Source organism: Eurosta solidaginis, chromosome 1 (genome assembly GCF_040869045.1).
Source record: "Eurosta solidaginis isolate ZX-2024a chromosome 1, ASM4086904v1, whole genome shotgun sequence".
Taxonomy (NCBI): Eukaryota; Metazoa; Arthropoda; class Insecta; order Diptera; family Tephritidae; genus Eurosta; species Eurosta solidaginis.
This window is the reverse complement of record NC_090319.1, coordinates 360,394,638-360,412,333: the sequence shown is the minus strand read 5'-3', so window position 1 is coordinate 360,412,333 and position 17,696 is coordinate 360,394,638. Positions and strand designations below refer to the sequence as shown.

At 41.3% G+C, this 17,696-nt stretch overlaps 1 protein-coding gene across 3 annotated transcripts in view; it reads right to left on the bottom strand.

Annotated features, from left to right (window-relative positions):
• Positions 1 to 15,310, bottom strand: part of LOC137238138 (ribonucleoprotein RB97D-like) — a 30,472-nt gene extending 15,162 nt beyond the window's left edge. For all 3 annotated transcript variants that reach the window (XM_067762782.1, XM_067762781.1, XM_067762780.1), the window contains exons 1-2: positions 15,126 to 15,310; positions 14,837 to 15,069 (exon numbers count right to left, since the gene is read on the bottom strand). In XM_067762782.1, the coding sequence (XP_067618883.1) occupies positions 14,837 to 15,069; positions 15,126 to 15,203 (311 nt within the window). In that variant the 5' untranslated portion in view covers positions 15,204 to 15,310. The remainder of the gene's footprint in view (positions 1 to 14,836; positions 15,070 to 15,125) is intronic.
• Between the last annotated feature and the right edge of the window lie 2,386 nt (positions 15,311 to 17,696).

The window sequence follows — 17,696 nt, the reverse complement described above, 5'->3', positions numbered from 1 at the left end:
TGTGATAAACTGGAATCGGTCCAAAATCAATTTTTTCTTTACACTTACTTTGGCATATGTCACTGAATCTTCCGCCCCATCGACTCCGATTAAAATCTTTGCAGATGCCTACGTAACATCGCCGTAGAAAGATGCTTGGTGAATTTTTATAGTAAAAATCATAAGAGGAACACTTTCTAGCCCATTTTTGCTTGGCGAAATTAAGATCAATATTCCAGTCAGATCGTGTAGACACTTTCAACAACTCCGCGAAATTGTTTGCAAACCGAACTTTGAAACGCATAAGCTGCTTCTTGACCTATAACGGGATTTCAATAAACATAGCAAAAACTTAAACGTTGCCACTCGATATTCAGAATTAAAACTTTTTAACTACATATGTATGTAGCTTGAATCGAATTGGTGCTAACCCCCCCCCCCCCCCCCCCCCCCCCCATGTATCAAAATGATCCCAAAGTAGTCCTGAAATTATCCTGATGGGATCCCGAAAATCATCCAGAAACTATCCCGGAAAGGTTCCAAAATAACCCTGATGGGATTCCGGACGGATCCCGTAAATCATCCAGAAACTATCCCGGAAGGGTTCCAAAATAATCCCAAAATAGCCCCCAAATGATCCAGACGAGATACCGGAAACCATCCGGAAAGGATGCCGGAAAGGTCTCAAAATAGCCCGAAATGACCCTAATGGGATCCTGACAACCATCCAGAAAAGATCCCGAAATTACCGACATAGTCCACAAAAAATCCCGAAATTCCTCCGACGGGACGGGCTCCTGGACGGATCCCGAAAACCATCCAGAAATGATCCCGAAATTACCCCGACATAGTCCAGAAAAAATCCCGAAATTACTCCGACAGGACGGTATCCCGAAAAATATGCAGAAATGATGCGGGGGGTCCCCAAATGACCCCGAAAACACCCGAAATGACCCTAACGGGATCTCGAGAACCTTCAGGAAATGATGCCGGAAGGGTCCCAAAATGATCCCGACGGGATCCCGAAAACCATCCAGAAATGATCCCCAAAAAGTCCCGAAATTACCCTGACGAGATCCCGAAAACCATCCAGAAATTATGCCGAGGGTGACATAGTCCAGAAAAAGTCGCGATATTATCCCGACGGGATCATGCACGGATCCCCAAAACTATCCAGAAATGATCCCGGAAGGGTACCAAAATAATACCAAAATAGTCCCGAAATTACCACGACGGGATCCCGTGCGGATCCCGAAAACCATCCAGAATTAATCTCTGAAGAGTCCGCAAGTTATCCCGAAACAGTCGGTTAATTGATCGGTCGCAAACCGGTACGGTTGTGTTTATTTCTGCTCCTCGAATTTTACATTTTAAAATGGTAAAACTATATTCAAATACTTTTTAAGAATAATGTGTGAGACAGAGACTCAAAAAGCGGAATCAGAAGTTGGTTTCAAGAATATTATACCAAATAAAGTTTGATTTTTTAAATTTAATATATTTGCGAGAAAGTGACTAAATAAAGAAAGCAAAACGCATACACTTACAAAGTGTGATACATACATATACATATATTCATTCTATATAAAAAATGGAGAGTAAATGCGACAAGTGCGAAAGTACAATACGTGGAGAAGTCTCAAAAATTCGTTGCGAAGGGGTGTGTGGGAAATATTATCATTTAGCACCAAAATGCTCTGGCATAGACCAATACAGTGTTAATAAATTAGACGAATGTGAGATGCTTAGATTTATGTGTACTGATTGTGTGCAGTATGTGCATAACGTAGATGACATTTTAAAAGATATGCAGATGGTAGTGAGCAAAAATGGCAAACAATTATCTGAGTACAGGAATGAATTTGATAATGCTCTCAAGAAACATGAAAGAGAAATAAAGCAAGTTTTAAAAGCAGTGGAAGTTGCATTTAGCGACAGAATAACAAAAAATGATGGACAAAAAAAAGAAGTGTTGCCAGATATTAGAAAGAATCATCCCTTAATTGTCAAGCCGAATAAAAGGCAAACTATAGAAATAACCAAAACTAACCTAAGCTCGAAAATTGATCCTAAAGGGCTGCAAATAACTAATATAGTAGCAAGGCAAAGCGGAGTTGTTATTGTTGAAAGCGAAAATGACCATGAGCGTGGCAAAATAAAAAATGCCATTGAGAACAATCTGGGAAATAACTATGAGGTTAAGATTCCCAAAAAAGTGAAACCAGCAGTCATGGTGACTGGTATAAATTTCAAATATAGCGACAAGGAACTGGTGCAAAGAATTAAACGACAAAACATTTGTTTAAGTGAAACGGACATCAAAATTGTTAAGCAATATGAAGTGAAAAAGAACGCGAAAAACTATTATAATGTTGTGATAGAAATGAATGTTGAAGCGTTCGCAAATGTACTAGCTGGAGAGAGGCTTAATGTAGGTTGGGAACGTTGCCGAGTATATGATGCAGTGCAGGTATTGTGTTGTTTTAAATTCAAAGGCTTCAATCACAAAGCGGCTGACTGCAAGGAAGGGGAAGTATGCACAAAATGCTTGGGTGAGCATAAACATACACAATGCATAAAGGATGCAGTAAACAAGTGCATTAACTGCATACGAGCAAACAAGTCCGTCTTGTCCCGTATACCAACAAAAGTTAGATGCAAGGAAAAGGAAAGTTGTTTATTAGCAACCAAAGAAAATCTTTACTGCAGTGCAAAAGTCAAAATATTATTTAAATCGAGATACCAATATATACAACTTGGAATGCATTTATCTTAATATTAGTAGTATTATAGCAAATAAAATCGAACTGGAACGTCTTATTGAAATAAGACCAAGTATTGTGTTATGTACGGAAACGTGTACAACAGAACATATCTTGGATTCTGAACTTAGTATTCCGACCTACAAATGCATTCGTTGCGACTCTCAAAGTAGGCATACTGGCGGTGTTGTCATGTATGTGTATGAAAATATACAATTTAGCATAGTTTGTAATAAAGCTGTCAACATGAATGTGTGGTGCATTATTGTAAAAATAAACAAATGCGCGTTAAAATGGAAAATCGGTGTACTATATCACTCACCAAGTAGCAGTGACTCCACCTTTATTACTTATCTAAATGAAATCATCACTGAACATCTCAAGGAGGCGGATAATAATTTAATAATTGGTGATTTTAATATCAATGTAAATGTATCGTCAACATACTCAAACCAGCTAAGAAGTTTATTTGCACAAATGGCAATGATACAAAGCATAAACTTCGACACGAGGATAACAGAGTACTCGTCTACAAGAATTGATTTGCTATTCAGTAACAATGATAAAGTTAAAGCAGTGAATATAGGTGAACATCGCATTTCTGACCATGAGACAATTCACTTCGAAGTGCCAACAACAAAGCTTTGTAACATGAGAAGGTGTGCTACTGTTACATGTTGGGAATACTATAGTGCTGAAAATCTTTTAACATTGCTACGAACATGCGATTTCAGCTTTATGTCAATTTCCGGAGTAGAAACTAAAATAAAAGCCCTGAACGACGTTTTAACTGAGGCTATGCAAGCACTGACTTATATAAAGAGGACCCAAATACAGATAAGAAATAAGTGGTACGACCGAGAATTAACAAACCTGCATAAAAGAAAAATAGAATCTTATAAAACTGCTCGAAATACTGGACTTTGGGACGAATATTACGTCATTAAGAAAAATATATAAAAGAACCATAATTTATAAAAAAAAAGAAATACATGGAAGATAGAGTAAATAATAACAATGGCGATATGAAACGTATGTGGAAGTGTCTAAAAGACCTCGTCCGTATGATGTTAAAAAACATATCACTAAAATTGTAATTAACGGTGAATGCCTGGAAAATGAATATGATATAGCTAATGCCCTAAATAACTTTTTTTACAAAGTATTGTTGAAATTAATGATAGCATCGAAGAAATTGTAAATGGGGATGAAATAAGCGCATATCATAGTAATCCATTTGAAACATTTAAATTTACTGACATTGTAGTGGACGATATTATTATTATCACAAAATCACTTAAAAACAAATATGGCGGCGACAAGTTTTATCGGAGGGTGTCGTTAAAGATGCCATGGCATATACTGCTAATTTCTACAAAGATATAATTAACGAATCCTTAAACAGCGGCATTGTACCTAGTTACTGGAAAATTTCTACAATAATACCTGTGGAAAAAGTAAAAAATACAATGAAACCTGAGGAACTACGTTCAATTAACACGTTACCTACAGATGAAAAAATTATGGAGCCAGCGGTGAAGGATCAACTTGTGGCATACTTAGAGAAGCACAATGTGATTATCCCAGAACAATCGGGATTCAGGAAGAACCATTCTTGTGAAACAGCGTTGAATATGGTAATTGCAGATTGGAAAGAAGACATGGCGGACAAAAAATTTACGGTGTCTGTCTTCTTGAATTTAAAACGGGCTTTTGAAACTGTCGATAGATCTGAGCTATTGGACGTTATGTTTAAAATTGGTATAAGAGGAAAGGCGTTGGAATGGTTGCGGAGTTATTTGGGTGACAGAAAACAGAGAACGATAATTGGAAAGGAGGTTTCATCAGTGGTGGATGTTAACATTGGTTTACCACAAGGTTCGGCCTTGGCGCCAATATTGTTTACATTGTATATCAATGATATCAAAAGATGCTTAAAATATTGTAAAATACGTCTATTTGCGGATGATGCATTGCTTATCATAAGTGAAAAATATGCAGAATGTGCCATGCTGAAAGTACAAGAAACTGCCTTAGAAAACTGAAATTAAATGTCGAAAAAACTAAGTTCATGATATTTTGTAAAAACACTAATATCATAGGTAACAATAGTTTTAATAATATTACGCTGAAGGTAAAAAACATGGAAATCCAAAGAGTAGATAAAATTAAGTATTTAGGAGTTTTGATTGATGATTATCTAAATTTTGGAGAGCATGTAACTTATCTGGAAAGGAAAATTGCACAGAAAATAGGCTTCATGTATAGAACATGTAAACATATCAGTCAAAAGTCATAAAATATTGGTATATCGTTCAATCATTGAACCACACTTTATTTATTGTCCTACTATTCTGCTATTAAGTAATAATATATGTATATATTAAGAAACTTCAAATACAGCAAAACAAGGCAATGCGATTTATTTTAAAATGTCCTCCAAGAACGCCAAAAATTGTAATGCTCAAGAGATTAAACTGGCTTAGTATTAAACAGTCAGTTAGTTATTTCACATTGAAATTTATACACTTAGTTTAGGAATGTTACCGAATTACCTGAGTAGTAAAATACATTATAATCATGAAATCCACAATTATGGAAATAGAAATTGCAATAATATAAGACTGCCTAGAATAAGAACTGAGTTCGCCAAAAGGTCTCTTGAATATTTAGGGTATAAAATGTACAATGAGTTACCTTCTGATTTGAAAGACTGTGAAAATATTAGTAAGTTCAAAGAAAAACTCTTTTTATATTGTACGTCACTAAATGTGACATGTGTATTTATGTTAATCTCTTATTTTAACCTAAACTAGGTCTGAAAGACCGTAATAATAAATAAAAAACAGTCCAGAAAGTCCCCAAATTACCCCGACAGCATGACGGACGGATCCCGAAAACCAATCAGAAATGATGTCGGAAGGGTTCCTAAATGATCCCGAAATGACCCTGACGGGATCCCGTAAACCATCCAGAAGTGATCCGGAAGCATTCCCAAATGATCCCGGACTATTCCCAAAAAAGTCCCAAAATAACCCCCACGCGATGGCAGAGATCTCCAGCGGGTTAGGTGGATTAGAATATATCCTCAGTAGGTATGCCTGTCGTAAAAGAAGACTAAAATACCAAATTGATGTAGTGCAACCCTCTCAAGATGTTGCCAGCGTAATATATAGCTCCTCCAACTCAATTGTTAACCTCACCTACCCGTGGCGAGTCCTGTTTCATTGACAGCAGAGGCTCTGGCGACCCCAAGTTCCTCATGGAACTAGGTGGTGGGGAGGGCGTAATGGCCTAGAAGGTTTAATGTGGTCATATAATCCCGAGATGGTAGTTGTTGTTGTTGTTGTACCGAGAAGGTTACTCCCCGAAGGCTTTGGGGAGTGTTATCGATGTGATTGTCCTTTGCCGGATACAGATCCGGTACGCTCTGGTACTATAGCACCATTAAGGCGCTAGCCCGACCATCTCGGGAACGATTTATGTGGCCACATTAAACCTTCAGGCCATTCGCTCCCTCCCCACCCCCAAGATCCATGAGGAGCTTGGGGTCGCCAGAGCCTCGTCTGTTAGTGAAACAGGATTCGCCGCGGATAGGTGAGGTTGACAATTGGGTTTGGAGAAGCTATATATTGCGCTGGCAACCTGAAGGGTTGCGCTACACAGCCCCTTGAATCTGGTATTTTAGTCGCCTCTTACGACAGGCTTACCTACCGCGGGTATATTCTGATCCCCTAACTCGCTGGGGGTCCCGAGATGGTCGGGCTAGTATCTTATTGGTGCTTTGTTACCGGAATGAACCGGATCCATATCCGGCAAAGGATCATCAACATCGATAACACCCCAAAGCCTTCGGGGAGTGTCTTTATCATTCATACAACAACAACAACAACAACAACATCAACAACAACGGGATCCCGAAAACTATTCACAAATGATCCCTTAAAGATCCCGAAATTACCCCGGACGGATCGCGAAAACCATCCAGAAATGATCCCGGAAGTGACACGGCGGAGAGTGGCACTGCTCACTTTGTAAGCCCTCGACTTATTTGACCCATTCGAGTTTGTAATATGGGTCAAGGTCAGTATACATAAAGTTATAATGTGTAAAAATTATTAAAAAGTAATTGTTCGGAGGGGTCGTGGGGCCTCTTATCTTTATTCTCTTTGGTTGTGCTACACAAAAAATCATTTGGGTATTTAAGTCGCCTCTTACGACATTCATACCTGTCGGGGTATATTCTATGCCCTCTTATACTCAGGGGCTTTTAACAGCCATAACGCACGATGATTTGCATAGTGAAAAAACTTTTCAAGTGAATCTAAGTGTAGAGTCAACTATTCCATGTTTGAATAGTAGTGCTCGCTCTACAAAGAAATCTTTGACTATTTATTTTCAAAACAAGTCGGGAATGAGGACTAAAGCTTCAACTGTTTATGCCGCTACTTGTAAGAGTGGTTATGATATAATTGTTCTCGTGGAAACGTGGTTAACTGAAGATTTTCATGATAATGAGTTTTTTGATAAGAATATGTACAATGTGTTTCGCAAATATCGAAATAGTTTAAGCACTGGTCTCTCTCTCGAGGAGGAGTCTTAATAGCTGTTAAGAAAGAAATACATTCGCCTCAGGTTCCTCTTAATATAGCGGATACTGCTATAGACCAATTAATAATTTCAATAAAAGGCAAAACCGGTATTCTTCATGTTAGTGTATCTTATATTCCGCCAAGCAAGAATACTTAAAGTACGTTAAGGAGTTCAATTGCCTTGATAAATTCTTATACAATGAGTATATTAATAACTTCGAGAATAACACCAAATCCAATCCAAAGTCGTTTTGGAATTTTATTCGTTCTAAGCGATCATCTTCAGCTATTCCGCGGTCTGTGTCTTACCAAGGTATAAATTCAACATCAACTTATGACTCGGCAAATTTGTTCGCAGAGTTTTTCAAAGCGAATCTCGACTTTAGTGACGCTCCGAGTGACAATAGTGTTATGCCAAATAACATATCATCTTGTCTTAACTTCCCAACATTAGTTCTTGACATAGATGATATTATTATAAATATTAGGACTATCAAGAGTTCAAAGCAGTGCGACTATCAACAATTTTCATCTCTTTTCTAAAGAAATGTATGGTTTCGGCTGCGGAACCCTTGTTGTACATTTTTAATTTGTCCCTAAAGTCAGGAATTTTTTTGGATGATTGGAAAATTACTTATATTGAACCAGTTCTCAAGAATGGTAATAATAAGAGTGATGTTTCAAATTATCGACCAATTTCTAAATTGCCCGTTATATCGAAACTGTTTGAGAAAGTGGTTATGGGAAAGTTAATGTCGTTAGTTCAGCGGCATATCTCCCCAAATCAGCATGGATTTGTTCCAGGACGTTCAACAATTTCTAATCTCTCAGTTGTTGTTGTTGTTGTTGTAGCAATGCTCGCCCCACCTAATAGCCGCGACCGATCACAAATTGTCATCAATATCCTCTAACGGGAGTCCAAGGAAACTTGCCGTTTCAACAGGGGTGGACCATAAGGAAAGGGGTGTTAGAGGCGTTGGTTCCACATTACAATTAAAGAGATGGTTGGTGTCATGTGGGGACACATTGCAAGCGGGGCATACATTTTGTATGTCGGGGTTGATTCTGGATAGGTAAGAGTTTAACCTGTTACAGTATCCAGAACGAAGTTGAGCAAGAGTGACACGCGTTTCCCTGGGGAGTATGCCTTCCTCTTCCGCGAGTTCTGGATATTTTTCTTCAAGTACTGGATTCACCGGGCAATTCCCGACATAAAGGTCCGACGCCTGTCTATGGAGTTCACCAAGGACCTGCTTGTGTTTTTTCGCTTCATACGGCTGGGTTCTCAGGTGCCGTATTTCCTCAAAATGCTTACGGAGATGACTCCTTAGGCCCCTAGGCGGTGCTGGTTCGTCAATCAGATGTCTGTTGGGATGCCCAGGTTTCTGGGTATTCAACAGGAACTGTTTGGTCAGCATCTCATTTCCCTCCCTGATGGGGAGTATTCTCGCCTCATTATGCAGATGGTGTTCTGGGGACATAAGAAGACAGCCCGTGGCGATTCTGAGAGCAGTATTTTGGCAGGCCTGTAGTTTCTTCCAGTGGGTAGTTTTTAGGCTTGGCGACCATATGGGTGACGCGTAGCACGTAATCGGCTGGCTAATTGCTTTGTATGTGGTCATGAGCGTTTCTTTATCTTTTCCCCAGGTACTGCCAGCAAAGGATTTGAGGATTTTATGACGGCTCTGAATTCTCGGAACAATTGCGGTTGCGTGCGCACCAAAATGTAGATCCTGATCAAACCTCACACCCAAGATCTTGGGGTGTAGGACAGTCGGTAGCGTAGTGCCATCGACGTGGATGTTCAATATGGTCGACATTTGGGGCGTCCATGTTGTAAATAAGGTCGCGGAAGATTTAGTCCAATGCCAGGTTTCGCGAGGCGAAAAAACTGGAGAGATCAGGGAGATAGCCGTTTATTTTATTGCATAGCTCATCGATCTCTGGGCCTGGGCCTGTGGCCATTATTGTGCAGTCATCGGCGTAGGAAACGATTGTGACTCCTTCCGGTGGTGAAGGTAGCTTAGATATGTAGAAATTAAACAAAAGTGGGGATAGGACACCACCCTGTGGCACCCCTTGTTTAATTCTCCTTGGTTTTGATGTTTCGTTTCTGAATTGCACCGATGCCTGCCGACCACCCAGATAATTTGCGGTCCACCTTTTAAGACATGGGGGAAGGGTAGACCCTTCCAGGTCTTGCAGTAATGAGCCATGGTTGACCGTATCAAAGGCTTTTGATAGGTCTAGCGCTACGAGTACTGTTCTATGGTGGGGGTATTGATTCAAACCGCAATTTATCTGGGTGCTAATGACATTTAGCGCGGAGGTAGTGCTATAGAGTTTTCTGAAGCCATGCTGATGAGGGGCTAGCTGCAAATGTGCTTGGAAATAAGGGAGCAAAATGGCTTCAAGCGTCTTTGCCACTGGCGATAGGAGATATCGGACGATATGACTCACCTACGTTAGCTGGTTTCCCAGGCTTTAGTAGCGGGACCACCTTGGCCATTTTCCATTTCTCGGGTATGGCAAAGGTGGAGAGAGACAGGTTGAAGACATGCGCTAAATATTTGAAACCCTCTTTCCCTAGGTTTTTAAGCATCGGCATGGCTATGCCGTCTGGGCCCACTGCTTTGGATGGTTTAGCGCGACCAATGGCGTCCTCAACCTCTCTAGCGGTGATGGCGATTGGTGACGCGCTGAATTTGTGTTTATGTGCGTGTCTATTGGCTCTCCGTCTATCTTTGTCGACCGTAGGATGCATTATATATTGTCGGCAGATAGCGCTCGCGCATTTTTCCGCATCCGACAGCACCTTATCGCCAAAGGCGATGGAAACTTTGTCTTTGTGCTTAGTCGGATTCGATAGGGACTTTACGGTGGACCAAAGTTTACCTACACCGGTAGAGAGATTACAACCTCTTAGGTGCTCTTCCCATTTCGCCCGCTTGTGTTCGTCCACAAGCAATCTGATGCGTTGGTTTATATCCCTTATTTGGGGGTCGCCTGGATCAAGCTGTCTTATAAGGTCGCGTTCCCTCGCTAAGCTCGCGGCCTCCGCCGGGAAGTGGGGCCGGATTTCGGGAATTCTCCCGGCGGGAATGAAATGTGCCGAGGCGGATTCAATGACCTTACGGAAGGCACGCTCCCCTTGGCGGGCATCAGTCGGGATAGGGAGGGCAGCAAAGCTGCTGTCTGTTGCAGATTTATATTCTTCCCACTTTCCTTTTTTGAAGTTTATGAAAGTGCGTTTTTCGGTGACGATGAAGTCGGCGGTACGCTCGAACGAAATAAGTATGGGCAAGTGGTCGGATGCCAATGTTACCATCGGCTGCCAGTTGACGCAGTTTACGAGTTCTGCGCTCACGATTGAGATATCTGGCGAGCTATGACAGCTTCCTACCATACGTGTGGGGGCGTCTCCGTTTATTGTGCAGAACGTCGTTTCTTCTATTTGATCCGCCAACATCTCACCCCTACTGTCCGCCCGCAAGTTTGAATGCCATAGGTCGTGATGGGCATTGAAATCGCCTAAGATAATGCGATTGTTGCCAGTGAGTAAGGCCTCGATTTTAGGGCGGTATCCACTGGGGCAACAGGTGACAGGAGGGATGTAGATGTTGATGATTTCTAGATTTGCATCGCCTGACCGGACAGATAGGCCTTGACGTTCTAAGACATTGTCCCTGCGGTCGATGCCAGGATCAAATATATGATATTGCACAGAGTGGTGTATAATAAACGCGAGGCCGCCTCCATTTCCGCTCTCGCGGTCCTTCCTGTGGACATTATACCCAGAGCAAGTCTGCAATGCAGATCTTGCTGTGAGTTTAGTCTCTTGAATCGCAGCAATGCGGATGTTGTGCCGCTTCATGAAATCGACTATCTCCGTAATCTTCCCAGTTAGTCCATTACAGTTTAACTGCAGAATTCTGAAGTGCATGAGGGGTGACGCCGCCACTCTAGGGGTAAGTGACGGGTGACTACGCCTAGGTTGTGGAAGGCCAGGACGCAATTGCTGTTGTGGCCTTGGGACTGGGCGCCCTTGGGCAAGCATTGGGGTACCCGGATGATTTGGGTTTGCGACCTGGCTACATGGCGCGATGAAACCCGTCGAGGGGTTGCCGTCGCGGAGACCAGAACATCTAGGAAAGTGGCACCACCCAAGGCAGGAGCTGCATTGAGCGGATGTCGCAAACCTATATATTCTGTGCTGGCAGACGGTGCAAACGGAGGGAGGGACTAAGAGTCTGTTTCCCTGACCTGCACGATTGCTGACAGAAAAGAGGGGGGGGGGGGGGGGGGGGGAAGACGGGGGCAGAGGCTGATGCTCAGCATTGCTACCAGCTCTACTACGAAGGTAGTAGTTATGAGTGGTATCAGCTGTTTGAGTTGTTGGCGCCGTGGGGCGCGAGCAGCAGCGGGTACTTGTTGTGGCTTGCTGAGCAGCGAGGCTGCTGGAAGGTAGTGGAGGGGCACTTAGGCGTAGACTACGGGACGCCCTTGGGCGTGAGCAGCAAGGAGCCACAAAAGATTTATAAAATTTACGTGGACGTCGGGTTTTGGGATCAAGCACAGAACAACCTGTCCGATGCAACCATCCCTTGCACGATACACACTGAACAGAGTATGACCGTCCTAAAAAGATTCTTTTCTGGCAAATGCAGCAAAACCATTTCTCAGGACCGGGGTCAGGAGACGGACCCGGATTGGGTTCGATACCTTCCCGGAGTAAGAGAATATGTAGCAGTCCTGCTGCAAGGAGCTGCTGGGAGGATGTCAATTTGTGGGAGGGACGAAACAAATTAAATGGGGTCACACTGAAATGACAGTTCTTGGTCGGGAAAAATCCCGAGTCGCTCCGGTACATAGAACCGACTGCCTTGGGAAGCGGTAATCTCTCAGTATTTTCTAATTACTACATTTCAGCGTACACAGATGGTTGCCAAGTCGACTGCATACATACATACTGACTTATCCAAAGCTTTTGATAGAGTATCTCATCGAGAATTATTGGCTAAGCTACAGCATTGGGGGTTTTATTCCACCTTCTTACAATGGATAAGTTCATATTTATCCAATAGAATCAATTTTGTTGTTATCGATAATGTAAAGTCAGCGCCATATGTGGCTACTTCGGGTGTGCCTCAAGGAAGCATCCTTGGTCCGCTCTTCTTTATAATGTTTTTTAATGACGTCAGTGCTTGCTTTAAAAAGAGCGGTCATCTTCTTTACGCTGATGACTTGAAAATATTTTTCAAAATAAAAAATGAGTCTGATGTTCTTGCACTTCAAACAGAATTAGTTGCTTTTAATGATTGGTGCAACAGGAATAGGCTTGCTCTCAATGTCAGTAAATGTTACAATGTTACGTTTTCTAAATTAAATAAGAATTTGATTTCAACTTATTACGTTTCTGATATACCTTTGGTAAGGGTCAATAAAATTCGAGACTTAGGTATCGTATTTGATTCACCATTTATGTTCATTGAACACTTAAATTTTATAATCCCTAAGCGTATTCTTTATTGGCATTTATAAAAAGAAATGGCTCAGAGTTTAGAGACCCATATAATAAATAATATACTATAATGCGTTTGTAAGATCAAGGCTGGAATATGGTTCTATAATCTGGTGTCCATATTATGAGATTCACAGTAAAAGGATTGAACGTGTTCAAAAAGTATTTATGAAATATTGCTTATCTGACATAAATTTTGACCTGCCGATCCCTTCATATACATCCAGGTGTAAATTAATTAATCTGCATACATTAGAGAGTAGAAGGGTAATTTCTTCTATTATATTCATTTATGATATCGTTAATGTCATTATCGATTGTCCAATACTTCTTGCATTATTGAACTTTCATGTGCCAACACGTAACTTACGCCAACATAATGTGTTTACTATTGAAAAGTTAAGATCTAATTATGCGATGAATGCTCCAAACACACTCGCTCTAAGTGTAATCAACTCTATTAATTCCAATCATTGCATTGACTTTTGTATATCTCGAACTTGCTTTAAAATAATATTATTTTATGTTTTAAGCTAAATAGTTTAGTACTATCCATATACATATGTACACATATATCCATATGGAATCTAGTCTGTAAGATTTTTGTAATCATAGACTTAAATAAATAAATATGAAATATGAATATAAAATAATTTTTCACGTGCCGTGCAATAACGCCCGTATTTATTTTACAAAAAAGAACTGAAAATTTGGAATAAACGGGAGATTTTTTATTCCAAATTTTGGCCTGCGACCTTGTTTTTAAATAAATTTAGTTATTTTACAGGCATATTTAATTTTTGTTTTTTATAATAAATAACGCTTGAGTTCTGCACCCATTTTCCACTGAAAACATATTGAAATAGTAAATTGAGATTTCGTTTCCTTGTTTGAACTAAAAAACTTGTTGTATACTTGTTCATATTCTGGATAAGCTAGTTATTATTATGCTCTCGGGATTCAAGGGGTTGTGTAGCGCAATATATAGCTTCTCCAACCCAATTGTCAACCTCACCTTCGAGCGGCGAATTCCGTTTCACTAACAGACGAGGCTCTGGCGAACCCAAGCTCCTCATGGAACTTGGGGGTGGGGAGGGAGGGATGGCCTGAAGGTTTAATGTGGCCATATAAATCGTTCCCGAGATGGTCGGGCCAGCACCTTAATGGTGCTGTGTTACCGGAGCGTATCGGATCTGTATCCGACAAAGGACCATCACATCGATAACACTCCCCAAAGCCTTCGGGGAGTAACTAATCGCTACAACAACAACAACAACAACAACAACAACAACAACAACAACAACAACAACAACAACAACAACAACAACAACAACAACAACATGCTCTCAAGATTTATGATTTTGTTGCCTAAAATGTTATTCCTCATGGAACTTGAGGGTGGGGAGGGAGGTATGGCCTGAAGGTTTAATGTGTCCATATAAATCGTTCCCGAGATGGTCGGGCTAGCACCTTAATGGTGCTGTTACCGGAGCGTAGCGGATCTGTATCCGGCAAAGGACCATCACATCGATAACACTCCCCAAAGCCTTCGGGCAGCAACCTTACCGCTACAACAACAATAACACCAACAACATGCGTTAGAAGTCTCTCATCATAGTTGTTTTGACGCATAGCAGAGATACGTGGACGAAGTAAGAAGTTGGATAGTCCTACCATTTTATAAACACACTGCTGTAATAGTTTTCGATTAAAATTAACACATTTTTTTTTTTAATTCCTAAAACCCCACAAGCTTTGCCGTGACCCGCGCAAACGCAGACAATGATCGATGGGCGAGCGGCCGGTATTTTACCGGCCGAATGTGATGTTTGAGAGTGCGGCCGAAAGCGATTTGCACAGTATGGTGATCTACCATGAGTTTATGTTCTCAAATATGGGAATTATCGAGTCCGTATCGAACCGAATAATACGTAAAGTACCGCTTTTATGATGGATCCGATTTAAATAAAACGTGTACTTACTTTCCGTCGATATTATGTGGCCTATTTTTCTGTGCTGCATCAACACTTGCCGACTTGACATAGGTAATAAAGCCGAAACCTCTAGAGCGCTTTGTTAAAGGGTCACGCATTACAACTGCGTCTACAACTCTACCCCACTGTCCATAGAACTGTTTGAGATTATCTTCGGTAGTTTGTGGAGCCAGCCCGCCTATAAATAGCTTACGCAAATGCTCCATTTCGTTGATTTCACTCTGAAAAAAAATTCAATAATTTGTACACTTTTGTATGTAAATGTTGAGAAACTTACTTCATCTTCCAGCTGTTGCAAATTGTTTACTATCTCCGCCGTAAGGTCTACAGTTTCTGTTTTTATATTTACAGCCATTTTAAGTAAATTTTAATTTTTAATTCTTTTGAAAGATTTATTAAAATATCTCAAATTCAATGCTGGAAAAAATTCAGCTATCGATACTAAATTGAACAAAATGGTTGTTTAAGCTGCCAGATTGAACAAATATTTTTGGAACTGTCAATATATGAGGTCATTGCCACGTGTTCACATGCAACCAAAAGTCATCATCCTGTCGTAATGATCCGGCGCGAGGTAAACAATTTTGCATGTAAATGCAACAACAACGAGTAGAGCCGATAAATCCAGATAGAAGTCTGATTTAATTTGAGAACCAAATAATTTGATAATTCCTTGGTTTTTGTTTGGCAATACTACCCTTATTAACTCAAAAATAGATGCCGCTACACAGCTTTTAGCCTTTTTAAGGACCAATTAATTGTGACTTGTAACCATAAAACCATAACCAGAGAAAACAGCTGATTGAACCTACCCTGCAAAAATCGTGTGACCAAAAACGCACACAGACAGATGAAATAGCATGTTGACAAATTTAGCTTTCCCACAATGTATCGTGCTCTCTCGCACCTATTATTTTTATAGGGATAGCAAAATACGTCATTTTTGCGTGCAAAAAAATCCGCCATTTCTAATTTAGCAGAGACAGCAAAACATTTGGTGGTCGAAAATTTTTTCAATTTTGAGAGTTTTAAATGGAATATCTCCGGAAAGATTTAAAATTAAGAGAGAGTTCTCCAGATCACATATATATATATTTTAAAGTGCGCAAACTTATAATTTAAAAGTTATTTGGTGTTAAAGTCCACAGCAGAGGTGATAGCACCCCTCCCTGCGGAGTGCCCCTGTCCACTAATTTCGTGGCTGCGTACAATCCCCATTGCGATGTAATCTTACTGCAGTTTAACATGCAGTCGATCCATCTGGGTAAGGATGGATGTACTTTAACGTAATTAAGACCATCAATAATCGCCCATTTAGAAAGCCCCGGCAATGCTTAAGAAGACTTCTAGAGCATATTCCTTATATTACAGGGCTTTTTCTATGCTTATTACCACCCTATGCAATGCGGTGTCTACTGACTTGCCTTTGGTGTACGCCTGTTGTGTTGTGGAGAGCAGCTTTTCATCCACGTTGGACTTTATGTACACATCTATCAGCCTCTCAAAGGTTTTGAGCAGAAATGATGTTAAGATATTGGGTCTATAATCTTTGGGATACACGTGACCGATCTTCCCCGCCTTTGGTAGGAAAGCTACACGAGCAGTTCTCCAAGAGTGCGGTACATGATTCAGTTTATGCACCCATCGAATATTATTTTAAGCCATCCCACCCGCCCTACTTGAAACTTGTAGCATGGCCGGACATGTACCATCTGAGCCCGGCGATTTCACCACCACTACGAGATCCTCAGTAGTGTAATTAGGCAGCATATATGAATGCAGCTGTTTCCTTACCATTACTACAGCTCGCACCCGTCCTTCCGTTTGCGCATAGCAAACGCCAAATCCGCGCGCGCTAAGTCCAGAAACCTTTCCTCCCGATGGAAGCCACGGCTCCTGGATCAGCGCGTTAGGAGGAGGAGTTCGTTCGACACCACTTTACTGTGTTGGAGGTTTATCTGTAGGACTCGCAGCACCAATGGGCTGCTTGTCCCCCTCCAGCACCTTCATCGTGACGTCGTCGTCCTCCCCTAGCCCTTTTGGTTTAGAGTGTTCGAAGCCCCCTTCAGCCTCTTGTACCTGTTGTGCCGGGTGTTCCTCTGTGCGACTCACAGCACCATCTGGCTGTTAGTCCCCTTCTAACACATTCGGGGTGACGTGGGCTACCTCCACCTGTCTTTTTTCCCTTAGGCTTTTGAGGCCCTTTTCGACTTCGCCCACGTCCAGCGTGTTAGGACTTTAATACCCGCGACTTCTTTTCCTGAGTCGCATATAAATTTTGCCTGTACCTAAGGACATTTTTCCAAGCTGCGCGTACAATATATCCTCCGCCTGCTTGTTTATTTGGAAGATGTATAACTGACCTTCCTCCGTAGGCCGAGATACAGTAAGTACCTTCCAATCCTGTGTCGGTATGTTCGGATTCTGATTCTGCAAAAGTCGCAGTGTATCCTCCGACTTCATCACGCATGGTATCCATACCTTAACTTTTGGTACCTTGGGGATTTGCGCTTTATCCACCATCTCAAAACGTGCGTTCGTGCCCTGCCTTTGGAGGTTTGGAACCACTTCCATCATCTTCATACCATTATACCATCCCCCGAATCAAAGGTTGGACGGAGCATCATCTTAAGCATTAAGCTAATAAGCTCCTTTTATACAGATCTCCACCTTTCACTAGTCATCTGTTCGAAAGGTCTGCTACGATCAACCAGCGCCACAGTCAGTGACTGCTTTGCCACATCACTCATCTTCTCGGGAAAAGCCGGCGTCTTAGTGTTATTTCCCTTTGGCACCTCCGAGAAAGCCGGAGTCTTAGCTCCCTCTAGTACCTCCGAGAAAGTCGGAG